Source organism: Neoarius graeffei, chromosome 16, assembly GCF_027579695.1.
Source record: "Neoarius graeffei isolate fNeoGra1 chromosome 16, fNeoGra1.pri, whole genome shotgun sequence".
NCBI classification, from domain to species: domain Eukaryota; kingdom Metazoa; phylum Chordata; class Actinopteri; order Siluriformes; family Ariidae; genus Neoarius; species Neoarius graeffei.
This window is the reverse complement of record NC_083584.1, coordinates 50565413-50592106: the sequence shown is the minus strand read 5'-3', so window position 1 is coordinate 50592106 and position 26694 is coordinate 50565413. Positions and strand designations below refer to the sequence as shown.

Sequence of the window (26694 nt, the reverse complement as noted above, 5' to 3'; positions counted from 1 at the left end):
GCCCTTGAGCAAGGCACCCAAGTCCCAACTGCTCCCCAGGCTGCTCTCTGGATAAGAGCACCTGCTAAATGCCTGTAATGTAATGCAATGTAATGTGACCCAGCTTGTTATGGCACCTAGGATTGTATGTTGGCTGAACAAACTCCAGCCATACCCCATACTAACTTGCTTTTGCCCCCCCCCCCCCCCCCGCTTCCCCAGGGTGCTACTGCCTATCCCCAGAGAACTGTTTTAGGGACCAAGTTGGGAAATTTGTTGTACGTAAGTTTATGTGCACACATGTCCATTAGTGCCACTTGAAATTGAACATATAGGCTAAAAAGCATAAAACAAGCTTGAGTTTAGGATTGGACTGGCTGGGGTTTGTTCAGCTGGCAACAGACTTAGCACTGGGTGGATCCTGGCAAGTAAAGCAATGTGTGGTTTGTATGGCAAAAGTTAATTCCAAAAGGCCACTGTGAAATGCTTTTCCACATGGTCCATTTTAACCCCATGGGCGAGCACCTAGAAGGTAATAACCAATTTCTACTGCCTGAGTGTTTTCAGTGATGTATGTTAGTGGTGTGCACTTTGTTGCAAATGTTAGCTGATGAGTCCTCTGGGCACCCCAAATGTGCCATTGTGCGCTTTTCCCCTTTGAAAGGACTGGTATGAATCTCATTGGGCAATTAGTCTGGTAAGCACTGGGATTATGGTTCAAACTATGCAAGCTTGTATCCTGAAGTAGGTCATCCCTAAAAATATGGCCCAAGGCCATATTTCCCATAATCTCCCATGTTGTGATTCCAAAAGATATCCTAACTGATCATGTACACTACAGCCCATTTGTGCTTGTGCCAAAGCCACATGGGGCGATCTGTTTCTGTGTGGACTTCTGTGAGCTCATAGAACAGCTGGGCACAGTTTGTTTTTATTTGACCTGGAATTTAACCAGAGGCTACTGGCAGATTCCCTTGACACCAAAGTTCAAAAAATTATTTTCTCCATATCATTTGGTTTACAAGAAAATTTTCACTCTCGGGTTTAGGCTGTTCAGGGCACCAACTACATTTCAATGACTCGTAACTAGACTCTTGACTCTATGGCCTTATTGTGCAGATGCTGCAACTTATTAAGAGGACAAACTTATAATAACTATTGACAATGGAATATGCACCATGGAGGGCAATTCTAAAAAGTCACTGAAACAAGCTGGCCTCATGGCAAATCTGGTAGTGTGTGATTGGAAGGGTGAAGGTTCAGTATCAGGGCTTCCACCTGGGTCGTGGCCAGGTGCGTCCCTCAAAACAATAATGCTGTGACTGCAATCTGTCTGTGCCCTATTATTCAAAGGAGGCGGCAGCTCCTGAGACTCACCAGTGGGACACAGGTGTGCTCTTGTGCACTCTTCCCATAATCCTGCTGTTTTCTCTAAGCTGTTTACTGTCAAGATTGTTTTGGACAGCAATGTACAAACCAAAAGAATATAATAATTTGTTGGAGGTGGATTTTATATTATTATTATTATTATTATTAATAATAATTCTAGATATTTCTATGCACATTTCCCAAACTGAAAAGCATGTTTTGTTTTCAGTTCTCATATTGAGTATAAAGTATGAAACATGCCTACAACCAACCAGCAATGCTCATCAATATACCTCCAGACTGACAGAGAAGTAATTGCACTAACCTGATATCATAGACTGGAGGCCGTAGGTCATGAGGCCCATGAGCAAAGGCGCAATGGAGGCCATTTTTCACACAATGCCCCCGGGCATCTGTTTCATGGATGCAGGTGCCAGTCTTATAATAGCGCAAGTGGTACTTGCGCTCTGTATCACCAGTGGTCCGGTGCAAGTAAGGGCAGCTGAAAACAAGAGATATCATTAGAACCATAATTCTTTTTACCCCATTTTCTCCCAATTTTGCCAGTCATTGCCCATTCCCAGCTACAGTGACCTCCAAAAATATTGGCACCCCTTGTAAAGATGAGTAAAAAGCGTTGGGGGATGGGGGGAATCTTTTGGTGAAGTAGCTTCATCTCACACTGAAAAAAATGAGGAAAAATCCAACCTTTAATTGAAATTAAGTTGATTCAGAAAAAACAAATACCTCATCAAGAAATAATTATTTTCAACAAAAATGCATGTGTCAGGGCGGCACGGTGGTGTAGTGGTTAGCGCTGTCGCCTCACAGCAAGAAGGTCCTGGGTTCGAGCCCCGTGGCCGGCGAGGGCCTTTCTGTGTGGAGTTTGCATGTTCTCCCCGTGTCCGCGTGGGTTTCCTCCGGGTGCTCCGGTTTCCCCCACAGTCCAAAGACATGCAGGTTAGGTTAACTGGTGGCTCTAAATTGACCGTAGGTGTGAATGTGAGTGTGAGTGGTTGTCTGTGTCTATGTGTCAGCCCTGTGATGACCTGGCGACTTGTCCAGGGTGTACCCCGCCTTTCGCCCGTAGTCAGCTGGGATAGGCTCCAGCTTGCCTGCGACCCTGTAGAAGGATAAAGCGGCTAGAGATAATGAGATGAGATGAATGCATGTGTCACTATTATTGGCACCCCTGAAAATTATAGCAAACACAATGTAACTGAAGCATGATTCCCATGTAAATTTTTTAGTTAACGAGAGTGTGTAGGAACTTTCAAGCTGTAATCCATGACTTCATTATTCATCATTGTGTTCGCTATAATTTCCAGGATTTTTCTCTTTTTTTTTCATTGTGAGATGAAGCGTCTTCATCAAAAGGTGGATTTTTTCCGAAACCTTTTTAATAATCTTTAAAAGGGGTGCCAATAATTGTGGACGGCTCTGTAGTTGCACGAGTTGTTCTCCCTATTGCATCAAAGCTATCACTACAGCAGGTGCAGGCCACCAAGTGTTTCAGTTGAGACACACGCAGCCAGCTGCTGCGTCTTTTCAAACTGCTGGTCCTGCAAATATTTACAAGCCCGTTTCCAAAAAAGCTGGGAGGCTGTGGAAAATGTAAATAAAAATGGAATGCTATGATTCGGAATCATGAAAACCCTATGTTTCATTCAAAATAGTACAAAGACAACATATCAAATGCTGAAATATTATTGTTTTTGAAAAATATCTGCAAAAATATTTATGCATATAATTCATTTTAAATTTAGTGCCAGCAACTTTTTTTTAATTTATTCATATATTATTTATATACAAGTTATTCCACGAAATTGAGTTGTACATGAGCTGACAGCTGATGAGGTGCATAGCACAGAGTTGGCTAGAAGCTATGTACAACGAGATTGAATTGAATAACTGTTTTATTCTATCCACATTCACTTGATTTTGAGAAACAGAGCATTTTTATTTCTTACAAATTCGATAAATAAAAACTTTACACAAAATGTCCAACAAAATCATTTCCACTTAGAATGTAAACAAAACGGCAAAATGACAGTAGCAATTTGTGAAAATGCTATAATAATTCTTGAAAACTAAAATATTATACAAGTTCTTAGCATAAAATACTTTTATTCCATATTTTGTTGCTTTTTTTTGCTTTTTTGGGGTTTTTGTTTTCAAGTAGAGTTTTCATCCTCGGTTGGTTCAGTAACACAGGTCACCATTTTCTGTTCTTTTTTTGGCGGTTGGCAAACCAGGTGCATTACTGCCACTGACTGGGCTGGAGTGTGGAACAGGAGCTTTTTTTTTGGGGGGGGGGGGGGGGGATATTCTTTTATTTAGCTATTTCTATTTCTTTTAAATACTTGATAACAAATGCGCGCTGCCATTTTGTTTTTCTCAACTCGCGGTATAGGAGCTGATATCCTAGTAGAATAGCCAATCAGAGCGTGATAGTAGTAGAGTAGCCAATCCAGTGAATGGATATATATATATATATATATATATATATATATATATATATATATACGCGCACACATATTAAAAAAAATGTATGACACACACATACCAGGAGATACATACAAAAATATCAAACTTCTCCAGGTTAATTATTTTCATGTAGCACCATATGGTAATCTGATCTCCATGTATCACACATGCCATGGATGGTATTGTCAACATGCACGGAGTCAAGAAAAGCAGTTTACAACTTGCTTAAAATGGCCATATGTTACAGATGTGTATATTTCCCCCTTTTTGTCCCGATTTTCTTTCTAAACAATTATTTATTCCTTGCTTAAATATTTGGCAGATGCAGCTTTGCAGAGAAAATGTGTATGTAAAGAGCTCTGCAATCTCTTTGCCAAGAGTGAGGAGTGGCTAATTAGTTGATTAGTCGACACAGCAGCAGGTCAGAATGTAAGTGCAGTGCTGCCTGACCAGACTGTCAGAATAAGAGCTAACCAACTGACAGCAGCTAAAAACAAGGTTTTGCTGAAAATGTTTTGCTCTTTCATGTGGTACTTCTATGATGGTCACAATGTTGAAAACAAATGAGTTGTTTTATTTTCATAACAGTTGTAATATTTGGACCACGTCCCACTCATGTGAATAATGGTTAGAGAAGCAGCTTTGAGAACAAAAAGTAATTGGTTCAATTCCCTGGACCAGCAGGAATGGCTGAAGTGCCCTTGAGCAAGGCACCTAACCCCCAACTGCTCCCCAGACTGCTCTGGGTATGTGGTACGCTGCTCTGGATAAGAACGTCTGTAATGTAATATAATGAGCACCATAGAGAACTGCACAGCACAACCCACTTTACCAAATGCTGTAGCATTTCCATGCCATATTTCTACCAAAGACAGTGAAATTCCAAAATGTCAAAACATGACTTGAATGCAGTTTTAATATTTTATAACTAGAAATAGGTTGGGTGCAAAACTCTGGACTGGACCCTAAAAATATCGTCCAATGTACAAAGTAATCTGATAAATAAAATAAAATAACCACAGTCTTCCTCAAGTAATGCTCTGAGGCATACAACATAGTTGGCAATTTAAGTCTAAACATTATGAAATTTACTCATATTCAGAGTTCAGTTACACACCCGTTGAAGATGATTTTCTGTGCTCAGCATTCATAATATGCAAATGATTTGCATGTAATTAATGCCTTAGAGGCTCCCAGATTTTTCTTCAGTGAAGTATCAGGCAGTTTTTCAACAGTATTTGGACTACTGCCTTTAGAGTCAAAATCAGGGCTAGAAAATGCTGGCTGAAGTAGTTTTTTTTTTTGCTGTTAGATATAATACAACAGAAAAGGAAGACCAGATTTAAAAATGTAAAGACTAATGTGATGAAATATAAATGACAACACTTCAAACATTTATAAAATAATAAGTTTAGCATGGGGCGGCACAGTGGTGTACTGGTTAGCGCTGTCGCCTCACAGCAAGAAGGTCCGGGTTCGAGCCCCGTGGCCGACGAGGGCCTTTCTGTGCGGAGTTTGCATGTTCTCCCCGTGTCCACGTGGGTTTCCCCCGGGTGCTCCGGTTTCCCCCACAGTCCAAAGACATGCAGGTTAGGTTAACTGGTGACTCTAAACTGACCGTAGGTGTGATTGGTTGTCTGTGTCTATGTGTCAGCCCTGTGATGACCTGGCGACTTGTCCAGGGTGCAGGCCCGGCGCCATGGGGGGGCGAAAGGGGGCGTCGCCCCCTCGTGGCTACAGCCCCGCCCCCTCAACGGAGACTCAGATCACTTAATTGTTTTCTTATGAAAATATAATGTATTATAGACGTATTAATAATTTGCATTTTCAAATACGAAATATTAAGTGGTTGCGCATTGCACAAAAATACATTTCACATAAATCACTACTAAAACTGGCACGGTAGAACAAATCTGATTGGTTGTTATGATTCTTACGTTGCAATCGTAGAATTCAACTGTATTAAGGTAGGATTATTTCAAATAGCCTGAATTTAATATTAACCCTGTTTTAGACATATGTATCAATCCTAACTACTGGGGACTAGTTATTGTGGGTGTATGTGTGAAATGCTGACACAGCCGCGCACACACAGACCTGTGATAAGGACAAGGGGAGGGGTCGTGCGGGCGGGGGTTTTACATGTACACTTACAAGTGCACTGTCTCTGCAATATCCTGTAATATGCAGTCAGTTTACGGGAGTAGTCTTTCCCCTTCCGAATTAAACGAATTCAATCACAATATTGTGAATCCATTTTCTTTCTTTGTAGGCTAAGTTTATCTCCGTTTATGTTGGTGTATGTGTTCATATATGGTCCACTTTGTGTGCAAATAGCGTAAGAATATGTGTCGTTGACGTCACCCCCCATGCAGCAGGGGTGAAAATTCATCACTTCAGAGTGTTTTGTCCCCTACACGCCTAAACTGGGATCGCGGATTAAGTGGCTAGCGTTGACTCGGTGCGAGTCGTGGGGAGCCGTGGGGTCTGTTGATTTTTTTTAAATTATGATTTTGGCCACCGAGCCAAGTACTTTAGACTTGCATTGACATTTTGTTTTCATGCCGCGGAGCTATCTGTATGTATTTTAAATTTAAAGGACTTGCCTGTAGGTTTGTGTGTGTTGTTTTATGTTTGGCATCTTTCCGGTTGTAACGCGTGTCTGTGAGAAAATTGGAGGGGAGGGTTAACAGGTGGGCACGGGAGTTGATAAAGCACAACTGCCCTGGTAATATGTCACATGATTTTCCCGTACTAAAGCAACCTTCGGGGCCGTGGTTTTGTGGTTGGCGCAGTTAATTGTTTGAAACACATTGTCAGACCGCCATCACTACTACACACTATATGAAAAATATTTGCCCCCTTGCGATTTCTAATTGCCCCCTTAGTAAACTGTTCCTGGCGCCGGGCCTGCCAGGGTGTACCCTGCCTCTCGCCCGTAGTCAGCTGGGATAGGCTCCAGCTTGCGACCCTGTAGAACAGGATAAAGCAGCTAGAGGTAATGAGATGAGAATGAAGTTTAGCATGTTGCCTCTCTCTCTCTCTCTCTCTCTATATATATATATATATATATATATATATATATATATATATATATATATATATATATGAATTATATTCATCGCCTTAATGACTGGAAACCTGTTTAATTTAACAATGTGGCTTTAATGCACGTCAACAGCTTGTAACATACCACTTTATCCATCACATCCTATTATTTTGCTTTTTTTTCTTTAGATTGTTCTCCACCAGTTACTCATGCACACAACTTAATCTGTCCACAAGACACTAAATCTAGGACATGAAACTGTAATATGTGCACAAGATATAGACTATTTTATCATTTTTTAAATTCATTATTATGAGTTGTCCAAATTAATAAAATAATGTCAATGTTTTTGTTTGTTTGTTAAGCTTTGCATTAAATAAAACGTGCCCAGGGTTTGGAAGATAAATTTACCAGACATTCATCTGTTACACTTAGGGCTCACTTTAAGTAAGTGTTGTTCATAACTTTATCAAGTGTCTGTGATGTCAGTGCGGGGGGGCACTTTCATGGACTTTAAAGGGACAATATTATTAATTAGTGTTGTGGTACTTGAGACTGGTTTCAAGACCACTTTTCGAAGGTCTCCGTCTCGTCTTGAAATCGACCGTATTGTTACTCTGTCTGGTCTCAGATGGAATTTTATTTCAAGACTGTTCAAGACCACAACAGTGGGGATTTCACTAAATTGTCTGTGCACTGTCTAATTTATTTGTTAACATCAATACTGTGATTGGATGTAAACTTTCCTGCTTCAAACACGACCAATAATGTGACTCAGTGCTAATTAGAAAATTTTCTTCCCATTAATGGCTAAAACCCCTCCCCCACACCCTTCACACACACTGGTCTGGTCCTGGTCTTGACTCTGTCTCGGCCTGCCTTGGTCTTGACTTGATCTCAACCCCTCAAAGTTTTGGTCTTAGTTTAGGTGGTCTTGACTACAACAGTGCTATTAATATGGTCACACTTATGTATTTAATACTGGCCTCAAATGACATTCCATAGTTTTTATTTAATATATTTACAGCCCAAAAGATACATTTGAGTCTAACATGTTGTAGTTACATTAAATTGTCAGAGAGAGGCGCTGGACTTCATACTGCTCCTAGAGAAAACTATTAATTCAACTTGTCTACACAGAGGAATAATTTTATTTAATCTCCCGGAACCGCAATTATGCCAAATTGCAAGTAGCTTTCTGTTCAGCCTCTACAAAGTTTTAACAAAATACTATCTTTGAACCTGTCTGGTGCACTTTATGACCAATATAACATTTGGGACAGACTCACAGCAAATGTCGCAAATAGAAAGCAATCACATTATGAGCCACTCGTAATGGAAAATAGGAAAAATGAGCATCAGACTAAATTAGTTCTGTGGTTTACACACATCAGTGTAATTCAAGATAAAGCTACAAGGCTGCAGTGGGAAATACCTGATTCTACAGGAGTGATGTAACAACAACAACAAAAAAAACTACATTGATTATATATATAAGAACCCAAATGATAATGAGCTCATACACAACAGATATTCCACATTTTCAGTGGAATATTTGTGACCCTTTGGAATAATGTGACAAGAAACTAGAATATCAGTTAATTCTTCTTTCCTATCCAATGCATAAGTCCTTCTTCATCTCTGTACCTGTGCTGTCTGCATGGAGATGTACTGAAACCAGATAAGCCTGAAGAGGTTTATACAAAATAAGTTTTATAACAAAAAACAGAAAAAAAAAGTGAGACATTACTTCACAGTACGATTCTGAAAAAGCTACAATTCCAATCATCTCAAATATAGAAACTGCATCTCATTTAGGTAGCAACAGTTACTATGGTAACAGTGATGCAATGACAGAATGCCTTCTCCTGGATGAATGAATGTGTGAGCACGATTACAGTGAAGCTGCGTGGCACTCATAATCTTCCTATCATATTCCAGTGAACAGGAAGACCTACACTGTTCCAATCATAAGTGAAGGCCAAAAGACATAATTTAAAATCAACCGAGAAAACACACTGTGGATCAAAAGTATGTGGACACCTGACACCAATAAGACTTGTTGAACATCACTTTTCAGATTTATTATAACAGGGAAATAAGCTCCACTCTTATGGGAATGCTTTCCACTAGATTTTAGGGTGCGGCTGAAGGGATGTGTGTTCATTCAGCTACAAGAGCATTAGTGAGATCAGGCACTGATGTTGGGTGAGGAGGTCTGGAGTGCAGTCAGCATTCCAGTTCATCCCAAAGGTGTTCAGTGGGGTTGAATTTAGTCAGGGCTCTGTGTTGGACACTTGAGTTCTTCTACTTCAATCTTAACACACCATGTCGCCCAGTGTACAGGGGTACTGTCATGACGGAACAAGTTTGAGCCTCTTAGTTCCAATGACAGGAAAGTGTAATGCTACAGTGTACACATTCATTCTATACGATTGTGTGCTTCAAACTTTGTGATAACGGTTTGGGAACGAATCATGTACGAGTGTGATGGTCACGTGTTCACATACTTTTGGCCATATGGAGTATAGAGTGTAGTAGTTTTTTAACCATTAACATGATCATAAATATACATGTCACATTCATAATCAATGCATTCACTCACTCATACCACCTAACAATCAGCTGAGGCCTTCAACTGATTTATCAATAATTCTGCATTGGCAGAACATTAAACAATGCTGCCTCCCCCCCACACACACACACTTACCCTAACCCCCACTTCTCCCCCCCCTTCCCCATATCTTATTCTTTTATATTTGTATATCTCATCTCATTATCTCTAGCCGCTTTATCCTTCTACAGGGTCGCAGGCAAGCTGGAGCCCATCCCAGCTGACTACGGGCGAAAGGCGGGGTACACCCTGGACAAGTCGCCAGGTCATCACAGGGCTGACACATAGACACAGACAACCATTCACACTCACATTCACACCTACGCTCAATTTAGAGTCACCAGTTAACCTAACCTGCATGTCTTTGGACTGTGGGGGAAACCGGAGCACCCGGAGGAAACCCACGCGGACACGGGGAGAACATGCAAACTCCACACAGAAAGGCCCTTGCCGGCCCCGGGGCTCGAACCCAGGACCTTCTTGCTGTGAGGCGACAGCGCTAACCACTACACCACCGTGCCGCCCTATATTTGTATATGTAAATACTTAAATTAAAATAAATTATCTAAAAGTTTTCTCTATTTCTTTTCTCTCTTTATCTGTAATGATGCTGCTGGAATCTTAATTTCCCTGAGGGAACCCTCCCAAAGGGATCAATCAAGTTTTATCTAATCTAATCTAATCTAATCTAATCTAATCGTGTTAATCCAATGTCAACCTTAATATTTTACAAATGCACAGAAGCAGTCGACTTCTCAAAACTGATCAATCATAATCTAATCAAAACTGTTTAATCCAATGTATCTATTATTGGCTTCAAAGCAAATGACACCAAAAAAACAGCAATAATAATCACTGACTTCCTTGCACATATTCCTTGCCAAATAGTAAACATTCCAATGTGGACCAATGAGAAAAGACTACGTGCAGGAAGAAGCCAATCAGGAGCCAGAAGCCGGGGGGGTGTGTCCTGTACTTGCGTGGGCCCCCCCCTCGCTGAGCGGAGATCTCCGCCATCTCTCTCTCACACACCTATAACAGCAACTTCATTTCCTGGTTTCATTTGTGTGTTTGGGCTCGCGCTCGTAAAGTTTAAGTCGCGGCCAGGACAGCAGCACGTGACGACGTCGCCTCGTGCGATAGAGAAGCTGCTCAATAAAAGCGCGCTTCTTTATCAACTCACTTCCGGCTTAGCTTGACAGAGAGGCGCGTGCGCGCGCCACTAAACCTGAACAATGGGCAAAGCAGCAACTCCGTGTTCATGCATGCATACTGAGCTGCAGCGAGCACGTGCACAACAACAACAGCAGCTTTAAAGTGCATGCAGGTGTAGCATAACCAGTTTCTCAATAAGAGTCGGTCAATATGGGTTAATGTAGACACGCATACAGGTCAGTAACCACCGTCTGTGTCTGTAAGGAGGGATGGTGTAAATGCCACTTACTCGTCTCCATCTGGACAGATGCCTGTTGTTTCGTCGTACTTGGTGCAGTAGACGTCGGGGCTGTAATTAAAAGTTCCGTCTCTCCTCCTGATCGGTCTCCGTCTTCGCTGGTTTAGAAAATGCCAGTGAAAACAGGTAAAGGGTCTATGCTGTGTGCATTTGTGCTGCAAAAACAGGGGGCACTGCTCGGTCCTGAACTCCTTCAAATATCTGTCAGGGTCGGGGATATATGAGGGAGAGAGAGAGAGAGCGAGAACTCAGGGATGTGAGTGAGAGAGAGAGGGAGAACTCAGGGATGTGAGTGAGAGAGGGAGAACTCAGGGATGAGAGAGCGAGCGACTCGACTCGGGGATACGAGAGAGAGAGCGACGCAACTCGGGGATACGAGAGAGAGAGAGCGACTCGACTCGGGGATACGAGAGAGAGAGAGCGACTCGACTCGGGGATACGAGAGAGAGAGAGCGACTCGACTCGGGGATACGAGAGAGAGAGAGCGACTCGACTCGGGGATACGAGAGAGAGAGAGCGACTCGACTCGGGGATACGAGAGAGAGAGCGAGCGACTCGGGGATACGAGAGAGAGAGCAAGCGACTCGGGGATACGAGAGAGAGAGCGAGCGACTCGACTCGGGGATACGAGAGAGAGAGCGAGCGACTCGACTCGGGGATACGAGAGAGAGAGCGAGCGACTCGACTCGGGGATACGAGAGAGAGAGCGAGCGACTCGACTCGGGGATACGAGAGAGAGAGAGAGCGACTCGACTCGGGGATACGAGAGAGAGAGCGAGCGACTCGACTCGGGGATACGAGAGAGAGAGCGAGCGACTCGACTCGGGGATACGAGAGAGAGAGCGAGCGACTCGACTCGGGGATACGAGAGAGAGAGCGAGCGACTCGACTCGGGGATACGAGAGAGAGAGAGCGCGACTCGACTCGGGGATACGAGAGAGAGAGAGCGCGACTCGACTCGGGGATACGAGAGAGAGAGAGCGCGACTCGACTCGGGGATACGAGAGAGAGAGAGAGCGCGACTCGACTCGGGGATACGAGAGAGAGAGAGCGCGACTCGACTCGGGGATACGAGAGCGCGACTCGACTCGGGGATACGAGAGCGCGACTCGACTCGGGGATACGAGAGAGAGAGAGCGCGACTCGACTCGGGGATACGAGAGAGAGAGAGCGCGACTCGACTCGGGGATACGAGAGAGAGAGAGCGCGACTCGACTCGGGGATACGAGAGAGAGAGAGCGCGACTCGACTCGGGGATACGAGAGAGAGAGAGCGCGACTCGACTCGGGGATACGAGAGAGAGAGAGCGCGACTCGACTCGGGGATACGAGAGAGAGAGAGCGCGACTCGACTCGGGGATACGAGAGAGAGAGAGCGCGACTCGACTCGGGGATACGAGAGAGAGAGAGCGCGACTCGACTCGGGGATACGAGAGAGAGCGAGCGCGACTCGACTCGGGGATACGAGAGAGAGAGAGCGCGACTCGGGGATACGAGAGAGAGAGAGCGCGACTCGGGGATACGAGAGAGAGAGAGCGCGACTCGGGGATACGAGAGAGAGAGCTCGACTCGGGGATACGAGAGAGAGCGCGACTCGACTCGGGGATACGAGAGAGAGAGCGACTCGACTCGGGGATACGAGAGAGAGAGCGACTCGACTCTACGAGAGAGAGAGCGACTCGACTCTACGAGAGAGAGAGCGACTCGACTCTACGAGAGAGAGAGCGACTCGACTCTACGAGAGAGAGAGCGACTCGACTCTACGAGAGAGAGCGCGACTCGACTCGGGGATACGAGAGAGAGAGAGCGCGACTCGACTCGGGGATACGAGAGAGAGAGCGCGACTCGACTCGGGGATACGAGAGAGAGCTCGACTCGGGGATACGAGAGAGAGAGCGCGACTCGACTCGGGGATACGAGAGAGAGAGCGCGACTCGACTCGGGGATACGAGAGAGAGAGAGCGCGACTCGACTCGGGGATACGAGAGAGAGAGAGCGCGACTCGGGGATACGAGAGAGAGAGAGCGCGACTCGGGGATACGAGAGAGAGAGAGCGCGACTCGGGGATACGAGAGAGAGAGAGCTCGACTCGGGGATACGAGAGAGAGAGAGCTCGACTCGGGGATACGAGAGAGAGAGCGAGCGACTCGACTCGGGGATACGAGAGAGAGAGAGCGCGACTCGACTCGGGGATACGAGAGAGAGAGAGCGCGACTCGACTCGGGGATACGAGAGCGCGACTCGACTCGGGGATACGAGAGCGCGACTCGACTCGGGGATACGAGAGCGCGACTCGACTCGGGGATACGAGAGCGCGACTCGACTCGGGGATACGAGAGCGCGACTCGACTCGGGGATACGAGAGCGCGACTCGACTCGGGGATACGAGAGCGCGACTCGACTCGGGGATACGAGAGCGCGACTCGACTCGGGGATACGAGAGCGCGACTCGACTCGGGGATACGAGAGCGCGACTCGACTCGGGGATACGAGAGCGCGACTCGACTCGGGGATACGAGAGCGCGACTCGACTCGGGGATACGAGAGCGCGACTCGACTCGGGGATACGAGAGCGCGACTCGACTCGGGGATACGAGAGCGCGACTCGACTCGGGGATACGAGAGCGCGACTCGACTCGGGGATACGAGAGCGCGACTCGACTCGGGGATACGAGAGCGCGACTCGACTCGGGGATACGAGAGCGCGACTCGACTCGGGGATACGAGAGCGCGACTCGACTCGGGGATACGAGAGCGCGACTCGACTCGGGGATACGAGAGCGCGACTCGACTCGGGGATACGAGAGCGCGACTCGACTCGGGGATACGAGAGAGCGACTCGACTCGGGGATACGAGAGCGCGACTCGACTCGGGGATACGAGAGAGAGCGAGCGCGACTCGACTCGGGGATACGAGAGAGAGAGAGCGCGACTCGACTCGGGGATACGAGAGAGAGAGAGCGCGACTCGGGGATACGAGAGAGAGAGAGCTCGACTCGGGGATACGAGAGAGAGAGCTCGACTCGGGGATACGAGAGAGAGAGCTCGACTCGGGGATACGAGAGAGAGAGAGCGCGACTCGGGGATACGAGAGAGAGAGAGCGCGACTCGGGGATACGAGAGAGAGAGAGCGCGACTCGGGGATACGAGAGAGAGAGCTCGACTCGGGGATACGAGAGAGAGCGCGACTCGACTCGGGGATACGAGAGAGAGAGCGACTCGACTCGGGGATACGAGAGAGAGAGCGACTCGACTCGGGGATACGAGAGAGAGAGAGCGACTCGACTCGGGGATACGAGAGAGAGAGAGCGACTCGACTCGGGGATACGAGAGAGAGAGAGCGACTCGACTCGGGGATACGAGAGAGAGAGAGCGACTCGACTCGGGGATACGAGAGAGAGAGAGCGACTCGACTCGGGGATACGAGAGAGAGAGCGAGCGACTCGGGGATACGAGAGAGAGAGCGAGCGACTCGGGGATACGAGAGAGAGAGCGAGCGACTCGACTCGGGGATACGAGAGAGAGAGCGAGCGACTCGACTCGGGGATACGAGAGAGAGAGCGAGCGACTCGACTCGGGGATACGAGAGAGAGAGCGAGCGACTCGACTCGGGGATACGAGAGAGAGAGAGAGCGACTCGACTCGGGGATACGAGAGAGAGAGCGAGCGACTCGACTCGGGGATACGAGAGAGAGAGCGAGCGACTCGACTCGGGGATACGAGAGAGAGAGCGAGCGACTCGACTCGGGGATACGAGAGAGAGAGCGAGCGACTCGACTCGGGGATACGAGAGAGAGAGAGCGCGACTCGACTCGGGGATACGAGAGAGAGAGAGCGCGACTCGACTCGGGGATACGAGAGAGAGAGAGCGCGACTCGACTCGGGGATACGAGAGAGAGAGAGAGCGCGACTCGACTCGGGGATACGAGAGAGAGAGAGCGCGACTCGACTCGGGGATACGAGAGCGCGACTCGACTCGGGGATACGAGAGCGCGACTCGACTCGGGGATACGAGAGAGAGAGAGCGCGACTCGACTCGGGGATACGAGAGAGAGAGAGCGCGACTCGACTCGGGGATACGAGAGAGAGAGAGCGCGACTCGACTCGGGGATACGAGAGAGAGAGAGCGCGACTCGACTCGGGGATACGAGAGAGAGAGAGCGCGACTCGACTCGGGGATACGAGAGAGAGAGAGCGCGACTCGACTCGGGGATACGAGAGAGAGAGAGCGCGACTCGACTCGGGGATACGAGAGAGAGAGAGCGCGACTCGACTCGGGGATACGAGAGAGAGAGAGCGCGACTCGACTCGGGGATACGAGAGAGAGCGAGCGCGACTCGACTCGGGGATACGAGAGAGAGAGAGCGCGACTCGGGGATACGAGAGAGAGAGAGCGCGACTCGGGGATACGAGAGAGAGAGAGCGCGACTCGGGGATACGAGAGAGAGAGCTCGACTCGGGGATACGAGAGAGAGCGCGACTCGACTCGGGGATACGAGAGAGAGAGCGACTCGACTCGGGGATACGAGAGAGAGAGCGACTCGACTCTACGAGAGAGAGAGCGACTCGACTCTACGAGAGAGAGAGCGACTCGACTCTACGAGAGAGAGAGCGACTCGACTCTACGAGAGAGAGAGCGACTCGACTCTACGAGAGAGAGCGCGACTCGACTCGGGGATACGAGAGAGAGAGAGCGCGACTCGACTCGGGGATACGAGAGAGAGAGCGCGACTCGACTCGGGGATACGAGAGAGAGCGCGACTCGACTCGGGGATACGAGAGAGAGAGCGCGACTCGACTCGGGGATACGAGAGAGAGAGCGCGACTCGACTCGGGGATACGAGAGAGAGAGAGCGCGACTCGACTCGGGGATACGAGAGAGAGAGAGCGCGACTCGGGGATACGAGAGAGAGAGAGCGCGACTCGGGGATACGAGAGAGAGAGAGCGCGACTCGGGGATACGAGAGAGAGAGAGCTCGACTCGGGGATACGAGAGAGAGAGAGCTCGACTCGGGGATACGAGAGAGAGAGCGAGCGACTCGACTCGGGGATACGAGAGAGAGAGAGCGCGACTCGACTCGGGGATACGAGAGAGAGAGAGCGCGACTCGACTCGGGGATACGAGAGCGCGACTCGACTCGGGGATACGAGAGCGCGACTCGACTCGGGGATACGAGAGCGCGACTCGACTCGGGGATACGAGAGCGCGACTCGACTCGGGGATACGAGAGCGCGACTCGACTCGGGGATACGAGAGCGCGACTCGACTCGGGGATACGAGAGCGCGACTCGACTCGGGGATACGAGAGCGCGACTCGACTCGGGGATACGAGAGCGCGACTCGACTCGGGGATACGAGAGCGCGACTCGACTCGGGGATACGAGAGCGCGACTCGACTCGGGGATACGAGAGCGCGACTCGACTCGGGGATACGAGAGCGCGACTCGACTCGGGGATACGAGAGCGCGACTCGACTCGGGGATACGAGAGCGCGACTCGACTCGGGGATACGAGAGCGCGACTCGACTCGGGGATACGAGAGCGCGACTCGACTCGGGGATACGAGAGCGCGACTCGACTCGGGGATACGAGAGCGCGACTCGACTCGGGGATACGAGAGCGCGACTCGACTCGGGGATACGAGAGCGCGACTCGACTCGGGGATACGAGAGCGCGACTCGACTCGGGGATACGAGAGCGCGACTCGACTCGGGGATACGAGAGCGCGACTCGACTCGGGGATACGAGAGCGCGACTCGACTCGGGGATACGAGAGCGCGACTCGACTCGGGGATACGAGAGAGCGACTCGACTCGGGGATACGAGAGCGCGACTCGACTCGGGGATACGAGAGAGAGCGAGCGCGACTCGACTCGGGGATACGAGAGAGAGAGAGCGCGACTCGACTCGGGGATACGAGAGAGAGAGAGCGCGACTCGGGGATACGAGAGAGAGAGAGCTCGACTCGGGGATACGAGAGAGAGAGCTCGACTCGGGGATACGAGAGAGAGAGCTCGACTCGGGGATACGAGAGAGAGAGAGCGCGACTCGGGGATACGAGAGAGAGAGAGCGCGACTCGGGGATACGAGAGAGAGAGAGCGCGACTCGGGGATACGAGAGAGAGAGCTCGACTCGGGGATACGAGAGAGAGCGCGACTCGACTCGGGGATACGAGAGAGAGAGCGACTCGACTCGGGGATACGAGAGAGAGAGCGACTCGACTCTACGAGAGAGAGAGCGACTCGACTCTACGAGAGAGAGAGCGACTCGACTCTACGAGAGAGAGAGCGACTCGACTCTACGAGAGAGAGAGAGAGAGCGCGACTCGACTCGGGGATACGAGAGAGAGAGCGCGACTCGACTCGGGGATACGAGAGAGAGCGCGACTCGACTCGGGGATACGAGAGAGAGAGCGCGACTCGACTCGGGGATACGAGAGAGAGAGCGCGACTCGACTCGGGGATACGAGAGAGAGAGAGCGCGACTCGACTCGGGGATACGAGAGAGAGAGAGCGCGACTCGGGGATACGAGAGAGAGAGAGCGCGACTCGGGGATACGAGAGAGAGAGAGCGCGACTCGACTCGGGGATACGAGAGAGAGAGAGCTCGACTCGGGGATACGAGAGAGAGCGAGCGCGACTCGACTCGGGGATACGAGAGAGAGAGAGCGCGACTCGGGGATACGAGAGAGAGAGAGCGCGACTCGGGGATACGAGAGAGAGAGAGCTCGACTCGGGGATACGAGAGAGAGAGCTCGACTCGGGGATACGAGAGAGAGAGAGCGCGACTCGGGGATACGAGAGAGAGAGAGCGCGACTCGGGGATACGAGAGAGAGAGAGCGCGACTCGGGGATACGAGAGAGAGAGAGCGCGACTCGGGGATACGAGAGAGAGAGCTCGACTCGGGGATACGAGAGAGAGAGAGCGCGACTCGGGGATACGAGAGAGAGCGCGACTCGACTCGGGGATACGAGAGAGAGAGCGACTCGACTCGGGGATACGAGAGAGAGAGCGACTCGACTCTACGAGAGAGAGAGCGACTCGACTCTACGAGAGAGAGAGCGACTCGACTCTACGAGAGAGAGAGAGCGCGACTCGACTCGGGGATACGAGAGAGAGAGCGCGACTCGACTCGGGGATACGAGAGAGAGCGCGACTCGACTCGGGGATACGAGAGAGAGAGCGCGACTCGACTCGGGGATACGAGAGAGAGAGAGCGCGTCTCGACTCGGGGATACGAGAGAGAGAGAGCGCGACTCGACTCGGGGATACGAGAGAGAGAGAGCGCGACTCGACTCGGGGATACGAGAGAGAGAGAGCGCGACTCGACTCGGGGATACGAGAGAGAGAGAGCGCGACTCGACTAGGGGATACGAGAGAGAGAGAGCGCGACTCGACTCGGGGATACGAGAGAGAGAGAGCGCGACTCGACTCGGGGATACGAGAGAGAGAGAGCGCGACTCGACTCGGGGATACGAGAGAGAGAGCGCGACTCGACTCGGGGATACGAGAGAGAGCGCGACTCGACTCGGGGATACGAGAGAGAGAGCGCGACTCGACTCGGGGATACGAGAGAGAGAGAGCGCGACTCGACTCGGGGATACGAGAGAGAGAGAGCGCGACTCGACTCGGGGATACGAGAGAGAGAGAGCGCGACTCGACTCGGGGATACGAGAGAGAGAGAGCGCGACTCGACTCGGGGATACGAGAGAGAGAGAGCGCGACTCGGGGATACGAGAGAGAGAGAGCTCGACTCGGGGATACGAGAGAGAGAGCTCGACTCGGGGATACGAGAGAGAGAGCTCGACTCGGGGATACGAGAGAGAGAGAGCGCGACTCGGGGATACGAGAGAGAGAGAGCGCGACTCGGGGATACGAGAGAGAGAGCTCGACTCGGGGATACGAGAGAGAGAGAGCGCGACTCGGGGATACGAGAGAGAGCGCGACTCGACTCGGGGATACGAGAGAGAGAGCGACTCGACTCGGGGATACGAGAGAGAGAGCTCGACTCGGGGATACGAGAGAGAGAGCTCGACTCGGGGATACGAGAGAGAGAGCTCGACTCGGGGATACGAGAGAGAGAGAGCGCGACTCGGGGATACGAGAGAGAGAGCGACTCGACTCGGGGATACGAGAGAGAGAGCGACTCGACTCTACGAGAGAGAGAGCGACTCGACTCTACGAGAGAGAGAGAGCGCGACTCGACTCGGGGATACGAGAGAGAGAGCGCGACTCGACTCGGGGATACGAGAGAGAGCGCGACTCGACTCGGGGATACGAGAGAGAGAGCGCGACTCGACTCGGGGATACGAGAGAGAGAGAGCGCGTCTCGACTCGGGGATACGAGAGAGAGAGACTCGGGGATACGAGAGAGAGAGCGAGCGACTCGACTCTACGAGAGAGAGAGGGCGACTCGACTCGGGGATACGAGAGAGAGAGGGCGACTCGACTCGGGGATACGAGAGCGCGCGACTCGACTCGGGGATACGAGAGAGCGACTCGGGGATACGAGAGAGCGACTCGGGGATACGAGAGAGCGACTCGGGGATACGAGAGAGCGACTCGGGGATACGAGAGAGAGACTCGGGGATACGAGAGAGAGAGCGCGACTCGACTCGGGGATACGAGAGAGAGAGCGCGACTTGACTCGGGGATACGAGAGAGAGAGCGCGACTCGACTCGGGGATACGAGAGAGAGAGAGAGAGAGAGAGCGCGACTCGACTCGGGGATACGAGAGAGAGAGCGACTCGGGGATACGAGAGAGAGAGCGACTCGGGGATACGAGAGAGAGAGCGACTCGGGGATACGAGAGAGAGAGCGACTCGGGGATACGAGAGAGAGAGAGCGACTCGGGGATACGAGAGAGAGAGCGCGACTCGACTCGGGGATACGAGAGAGAGAGAGCGACTCGGGGATACGAGACAGAGAACTCGACTCGGGGATACGAGACAGCGCGACTCGCCTCGGGGATACGAGAGAGAGAGAGCGACTCGACTCGGGGATATGAGACAGAGAACTCAACTCTGGGATACGAGACAGCGCGACTCGACTCGGGGATACGAGAGAGAGAGAGCGACTCGACTCGGGGATACGAGAGAGAGAGCGACTCGACTCGGGGATATGAGACAGAGAACTCGACTCGGGGATACGAGAGAGAGAGAGCGACTCGGGGATACGAGAGCGCGACTCGACTCGGGGATATGAGGGAGAGAGAGCGCGACTCGACTCGGGGATATGAGAGAGAGAGCGCGACTCGACTCGGGGATACGAGAGAGAGAGAGAGAGCGCGACTCGACTCGGGGATACGAGAGAGAGAGAGAGAGCGCGACTCGACTCGGGGATACGAGAGAGAGAGAGAGCGCGACTCGACTCGGGGATACGAGAGAGAGCGCGACTCGACTCGGGGATACGAGAGAGAGAGAGACTCGACTCGGGGATACTAGAGAGAGAGAGAGAGACTCGACTCGGGGATACTAGAGAGAGAGAGAGAGACTCGACTCGGGGATACGAGAGAGAGAGAGAGAGAGACTCGACTCGGGGATAGATATATATGTATATTATATATGTATATTTAAAATGAGAGAGAGAAAGAAAGACACTCAACTCAGGGATGGAGAGAGAGAGACTCAACTCAGTCAGCTTTACTCTAGATACAGGAACAGCACAAAGTCAGAAGTAATTATTAGTACTGTAGTCTTATTGTTTATTTTTAACTTTAGTAAACAAACAAAACTATTAGGGGTTACAATCAGAGTTAATATTTCTAATCGAAAACCCCACCAATTGAGCCGTCCTGCTCGTTTCCTCGTTGTTTCTAAGCTGCTCTTGGATATTTAACATGGGCTCCAACGTAACAAACTGTAACGCAAATCGCGATTACGGACCGAACTTACGCACGATCCGAGACGTGCATTCCAGCACCACGATCATGGTGTACGCCAAAAGCGCAGCGTAAATGAAGAAGGAAAAAAAAAAACCCCGAACGCCTGCACTTCGGGCCGAGGCGAAGGGAAGAAGAAAAGCTCATCTGCCTGATTTGCGCTGTTGCTTTTGAAACCATGTTTCAAGCAAAGCTTTCTTTTGAACAACCACACTTCAGTCTAAAGATATTCCCGCGTCGTAAGTTTGTCGCGATGAGAATGATCAGAAATCCGTATCGTTGAAACAGGTTTATATAAGTATGTTTATTTTATTTGTTGACGTAAAACCAGCGAGCTGCGTGCAATACGAAAGAATTTAGAAAAGGGAAAAGCACCATATTTAAACGCACGGAAGACCGTAGTGAGAGCGAGCACTGTACATTTCTATTAAGCAGCTGAGTACGGAAGAGGCACTGTCTTTTCTTTTTAAAAAAACTGATTTTTATCCTTTAAGCGTGCAACTTTACTTACGTATAGTGGGTTGGTTTCTCGGTTTGAGGAGAAGCGCTCGCCGCCGTTTTCGAAACCGACGGCATTTTCAGTCAAAACAATAACTGCGCATGCGCCGCGGCGGCCCCCCTTTCCTCGCGCTCCGCTTTGCTGTCCTCGCGCTCTCACAACGCCACTGCGAGGCCAGTCTCAGCCAATGATGAGTCTCAAAAAACCTGTCGGCCAGATTATTACAAATAATGTCGTGCTGGTGTCACAACGTGCACATTTTTATTAATTCTATCCACACATACAACCCCAAATAAATAAATAAATAAATCCTACCCCAAAGAGAATGACCGAGAATTCCTTGTATGCAAGAACGTACTTGGTAATAAACCCGATTCTAATTCTGATTCCTGTATTTCGTCCATATTTCTGCGTTCACCATAACACTGGAGGATAACCGTATGTGGGAGGAGCTTCATAGGTCACGTGTCGCTGGTGTGTCTGTTACTATAAATACCATGCGCACGCACTCAATATTTTCATATACATCAGGACAGCTACGTTGAGAGGTTCGGACAGAAGCAAAGAAATCAAGTAAGTCTGTGTGTGTGTGTATATATATTTTGTGTGTGTATGTCATGGTTTGAGCTCTGTAGAATAACTTGTTTGTATAGCTGCGGAATGTTTTGAATTAGGATATGATCTAGAACGTTATTCTTTGACGCTAAGTCACAAGTTAGCTGGCTGGCTAATTTTTTTTTTTATATAAATCTATTCCAAGTCCAGTGACTTTTATGGTATACATGCGTTATTTGTTATCTAGACTGTGTTTTATAAGTCTTATTTGCTGTGAGTTGGTCTGTTGAGACTTTAATAGAGTCGCTGGCGCTGTTTTTATTTGCCCGCCATTTTGGACAATGAGTAGTGAATGGTTAAAGCTTGTGCTGTTATTGCAGTTGGTTGTAAACAGTACAGTTCTTCTGTGTAACTAGTTTGACTTTATCACGTTAGTTTTGTATCGAGTCATGACCGGAGAACTTAAACAGGAATTTAAATTCTGAATATAAAACAGTGGTGGTTACTAAATGGTTAGCGCTGCTAACTAGTAGCCTCTATAACCCGAGTAACCGTTCTCTACCTAGCTGTATTATTACTCTAACCACATACACGGAGTCAGCTTGTAAGAAGATCTGTAAATCACTGGCTTAACAAATTTTAGACCGAATTAAGGCTTTAATATGTGTGTCGTCGAATTTAATGTTGTCTCTTTTGGTTATTATGGACATTGAGGAAGCCATAAAGCGACCGCCGCCATTTTGTCTGCGACATAATTTCTAACTGTCTGCCTTGATGAGAGAAGATGGATAATTTGTTTACTTGGGCCAATTAACGGCCAAGTTTCTACCTGAGGGAGTAGTTGACTACTTAAGTAGCTTAACTGTCGGTTTCATTTGTATGTTATTTTGTGTAATAAGGTTGTGTTCCTCTCTCACGTCCAGCCTGTGAAAGACCATGGCCCGTACCAAGCAGACTGCACGTAAGTCCACTGGTGGGAAAGCGCCCAGGAAACAACTGGCTACAAAAGCAGCGAGGAAGAGTGCGCCCTCTACCGGCGGAGTCAAGAAACCTCACAGATACAGGTGAACACTGCCATCTAACTTTTTTTTTTTTTTTTGGTCTAAAGTTAGTCTGTGTATTTTGTACGTATTTAAGTATTGGCACTAATCTGATCTTTATCTGATGCTATGTAGAAACGTTAATGTGGTTTATTTTTGTATTAATTTTGAATTTATTATATATAACTTTTGTTCTTAAATTCCTTTAACTAAACACGACTCCAATGTAAATATGGTTTCTTTTCGGATTCTGTGTATAATAAGGTTTAGACTAAACATCAAACGCTACATTCCCGTGCACAAAAAAAATTTTTTGTACTTCACTTTTTTCATGGCTAATGAATATTCCACTAATTCCTGTTTACATGCAGCCTTGCATAGTTTTAATGTAAAACACCCCCATTTTGGTTTGTGTACAACACAGAGCTGATCATAAACGGGCAAGAAGCTATTGTAAAAACCCAGTTGAGGTGTGCAGTCCCACTATGCTGGATATGTGTCCAAAGAATGATCTTAAAACCTGAAAAGCTGCATATCCTACAGGTCTTAATTGGAGAATGTTAAATTTGTAATCTGAATGGAATGTGGTTTGTATTTTCTAACTGTTCTGGGGTTGGTTTCTTAAAAGCCTCTTAATGCAGAGAGCATCTTAACTAGGTGAGTGTTCATTGTGATGCTCACGCTACCATTTTAACAATGATCTTTGTACTACGATGCCTTTGGGAAACCAACCCCTGTTTTGGAATATAGTGGAACTGGTGTACATGTAAAGCATTGAATTAAGCTTTTAAGTTGCATTATAGTACACATTTCATTGTTTTGTCTTCGGTCTTCAAAGGCCTGGAACTGTTGCTCTGCGAGAGATTCGCCGTTACCAGAAGTCGACGGAGTTGCTCATTCGCAAGTTGCCATTTCAACGTCTGGTCAGAGAAATTGCACAGGATTTCAAGACTGACCTGAGGTTCCAGAGTGCAGCTATTGGTGCTCTTCAGGTATATTCCTCCCCTTATGCTGTTAATGTCTCCTGTAATGCTCCCTTTTTTTTTTCCCTCCCACAAAATGTAGTCTGTACAATGTGAATATAATCTGTCAATCCTGAGCTCTGGAGATTGAGTTCAGATCCAATAGTGCCACAGACATCTGTGGCTGGGAGTCCAATTTTCTGCCTAATCATGGATATTGGAGCTTGTAATATGGTGAAGGGGCTGGATGGCTCTTTCCTCCAGCTGTATTGCACCAACCTGTGGTGCAGTCTGGGGGTATTTTAAATGTGCATCAGGCTTGGTTCATGTTTTGACAGAAGCATGAGCTTGGATTTGTAGCTGTTGTATGATGGGAAACCTAACTGGTTTCAATCCAAACTACTGGTCAAGTTTGAGTTCATAAACTTTTTTTTTTTTTTTTTTAACTATCTTCACAGGAAGCAAGTGAGGCTTACCTCGTTGGTCTGTTTGAAGACACTAACCTGTGTGCCATTCACGCCAAGAGGGTCACGATCATGCCCAAGGACATCCAGCTGGCAAGGCGAATCCGAGGGGAGCGAGCATAATGAATTTGTCTTGTTTTAATCTTTGTTAACCATACACTCGAAAGCAGTGGATTTTAACTGATTGCATAATTTTGTAAAACATTCCCAACAGACTCAGGTTTCTGGTGAATAATGTGTATTTACTATTAGCAGTGCTCATTGTAGAGTAGCATTAGTTTGCATGCTGCAATATTTATCTTTTTACATTGATTATTGGGTTGTTAATAAAATTTCACTACCTCAGTTTGTCTACTTGGACTTTTTCTGTGTTTTTGCTTTTTGGCAGGTTAGTCCTTCCCCTCTTATTCCTGTTAAACTTTCAACTATCTACTATGACTATGAAGTTTCATCCAAAAAGGGTTTGAACATGTAATGAGGTTAACTCCATTTGGCAGACCGAGTACTTCTGGTACAAGTGAGCAGTCTGGCTACTGATTAGTCTGCAAATGAAATTGCAAGAAAGTTCACTGTTCCTATCAGTGCATCTAGGTTTCTGAAACTACTGGCCTGTGGCTGTCCCTTCTAAGTCGCCCACTAGAGGTCAGGATTTTATCATTGCCAATGTGTGCATGAGTGTGCCATGCAGACTTGTTTAACTGCAGTCAATTTTAATGGTGCTACACTTCTTGCTTTCCTTAGTCTTATGGGTTATCAAGTTAAAATCACTGCTGTAGTACCCTTAATGTTTCCTAACTATGCTACAGTTGGCCAATACAATGTGTGCTGGTTTTGCTTGCTGCCTTGACAAACTCAAATTATATTCTTTCCTCTTTTCCAGTGAGAACTTAATATGCAAATGTAATTGCAGGTCTGTTCCATTATTCAAACTAATTTCCCCCTGTATGTGCAACTCCAGGATTATGCATTAATTCACACTCAATTAGCTTTGCCCTGACAGTATGCTCTCATTGGTGTTTGGCTCCTGTTGATGTATTAATGGTGCTGCAAGACTGGGTTTGTTTTGTTTGTGGAACACTTTCATAAACTGTGATCTTAGCCTCCATTACAAGAGTCTGTGCTGTACATGTGCCAAGAATGTCAAATTTGTCAGCTTAACACTTTGTGGTTAACTAAACTTGATGTTCAGTATAACTAGAATTAGTTTGATCTATCCATGCAAAGAAAATTAAGTATTTTGAATGCAGAAATTGAGGTCTAATGCTTCTCTGCATGAAAGTGTTGACCTGCTGGTTTTAATATTGGAATTTGACTTTAGAGCTGGTTGAACCACATCAAAAGGGAGGCTGTGCATACAAAAATTGTGGACAACATGCATGCCAGCAGCTGTGACGTCAGAATCCTTCAACTCTGAGCCTTTCTCAAGTCTCAGCTGCATCTGCAGGTCTCCTGTCACACACTTCTCACAGTCTACACTGGACCCCTGTCCCTCTGCTCTTGCTCTTTGCATCCATGAGTTCATGTGTTATCCTGTCTTTCTATTCACACATGCACATAATGAACATGCCCCACTTGCTAGTTCTCTTGGGATGGACTGAAAGGTTTCTAGGCTGTCTTGGCGTCACTTGTGTTTTAAGTAACAGCTCTTCATTAAATTATCACTTTGTATGTCTTCCCATCATGGTCCCCACGTCGCCGCTGCTTTGTGCATCCCCAGGCGGTTCTCAGCATGTTCCTGATTGGATCTGTGGGCCTGAATGTACATGAATCTCAAACTCTCCCTGGGGTCTGTCTGTGATTTGATGCTTATTAAACTACTTCAGTAAGTTAATTGAAATAACTACATAATTTGACAATATCACTGATACGTGGCTCTCATTTCCCAGGCTATTCCAATTGTCACAGCTGAAAAAACAACTACTGCATGGCCACTGTTTTTGTTTTTGGTTTGTTCTGTTTTCCCAGACCACACTAAACCTGCTGGGGGGTATTCCACAAAGTACGTTAAGAAAATCCAGGCTTTTTGAAATCGGTCAGGTCATTGTAGCCAATACACCTACCAACCTGTTTTAGGACAGTGGGAGGAAATGAGAACCACCAGGAAATTGTTGCAAATACAGGGAGAACATGTACACAGAGCTCAGGATCCAACCCGGGATACATCAGTGACATGGTACATAGACAGCTGCAACAATCTATTGTGGAAACACCAAAAATGTCAGTTAAAGCTTAACTTTAAAAAGGCAGTATAGAAATAATTATGGAAAAAGGAAGCCACATGAGCATTAATAAAGCTATACCATACCCTCTGTGATTTTCACCCCTTGTAAAGATTAGTAAAA

At 48.1% G+C, this 26694-nt stretch overlaps 2 protein-coding genes across 6 annotated transcripts in view; one reads left to right on the top strand and one right to left on the bottom strand.

Moving 5' to 3' along the window:
- unkl (unk like zinc finger) overlaps positions 1-21447 on the bottom strand; it is a 46322-nt gene extending 24875 nt beyond the window's left edge. For 3 of the 5 annotated variants that reach the window (XM_060943125.1, XM_060943126.1, XM_060943128.1), the window contains exons 1-4: positions 21344-21431; positions 20557-20598; positions 10942-11151; positions 1673-1849 (exon numbers count right to left, since the gene is read on the bottom strand). In XM_060943125.1, the coding sequence (XP_060799108.1) occupies positions 1673-1849; positions 10942-11151; positions 20557-20598; positions 21344-21408 (494 nt within the window). In that variant the 5' untranslated portion in view covers positions 21409-21431. Of the gene's footprint in view, positions 1-1672; positions 1850-10941; positions 11152-20556; positions 20599-21343 lie in introns of all 5 variants that reach the window. The other 2 variants (XM_060943129.1, XM_060943127.1) reach the window with 2 other exon arrangements.
- A 352-nt stretch (positions 21448-21799) lies between these two features.
- On the top strand, positions 21800-24697 carry h3f3a (H3 histone, family 3A). The gene is made up of 4 exons (XM_060943130.1): positions 21800-21904; positions 22810-22950; positions 23765-23918; positions 24347-24697. Exons 2-4 carry the CDS (start codon positions 22823-22825, stop codon positions 24473-24475), a joined length of 411 nt encoding a protein of 136 aa, XP_060799113.1. The 5' UTR covers positions 21800-21904; positions 22810-22822; the 3' UTR covers positions 24476-24697.
- Positions 24698-26694: the final 1997 nt, after the last annotated feature.

Bases quoted from the DNA above. Each gene is read 5' to 3' on its own strand.
- h3f3a (XM_060943130.1), top strand. From the start codon at position 22,823: ATGGCCCGTACCAAGCAGACTGCACGTAAGTCCACTGGTGGGAAAGCG. The intron at 22,951-23,764 runs GTGAACACTGCC...CGGTCTTCAAAG, and splicing joins AAGAAACCTCACAGATACAG to GCCTGGAACTGTTGCTCTGC. The intron at 23,919-24,346 runs GTATATTCCTCC...CTATCTTCACAG, and splicing joins CAGCTATTGGTGCTCTTCAG to GAAGCAAGTGAGGCTTACCT.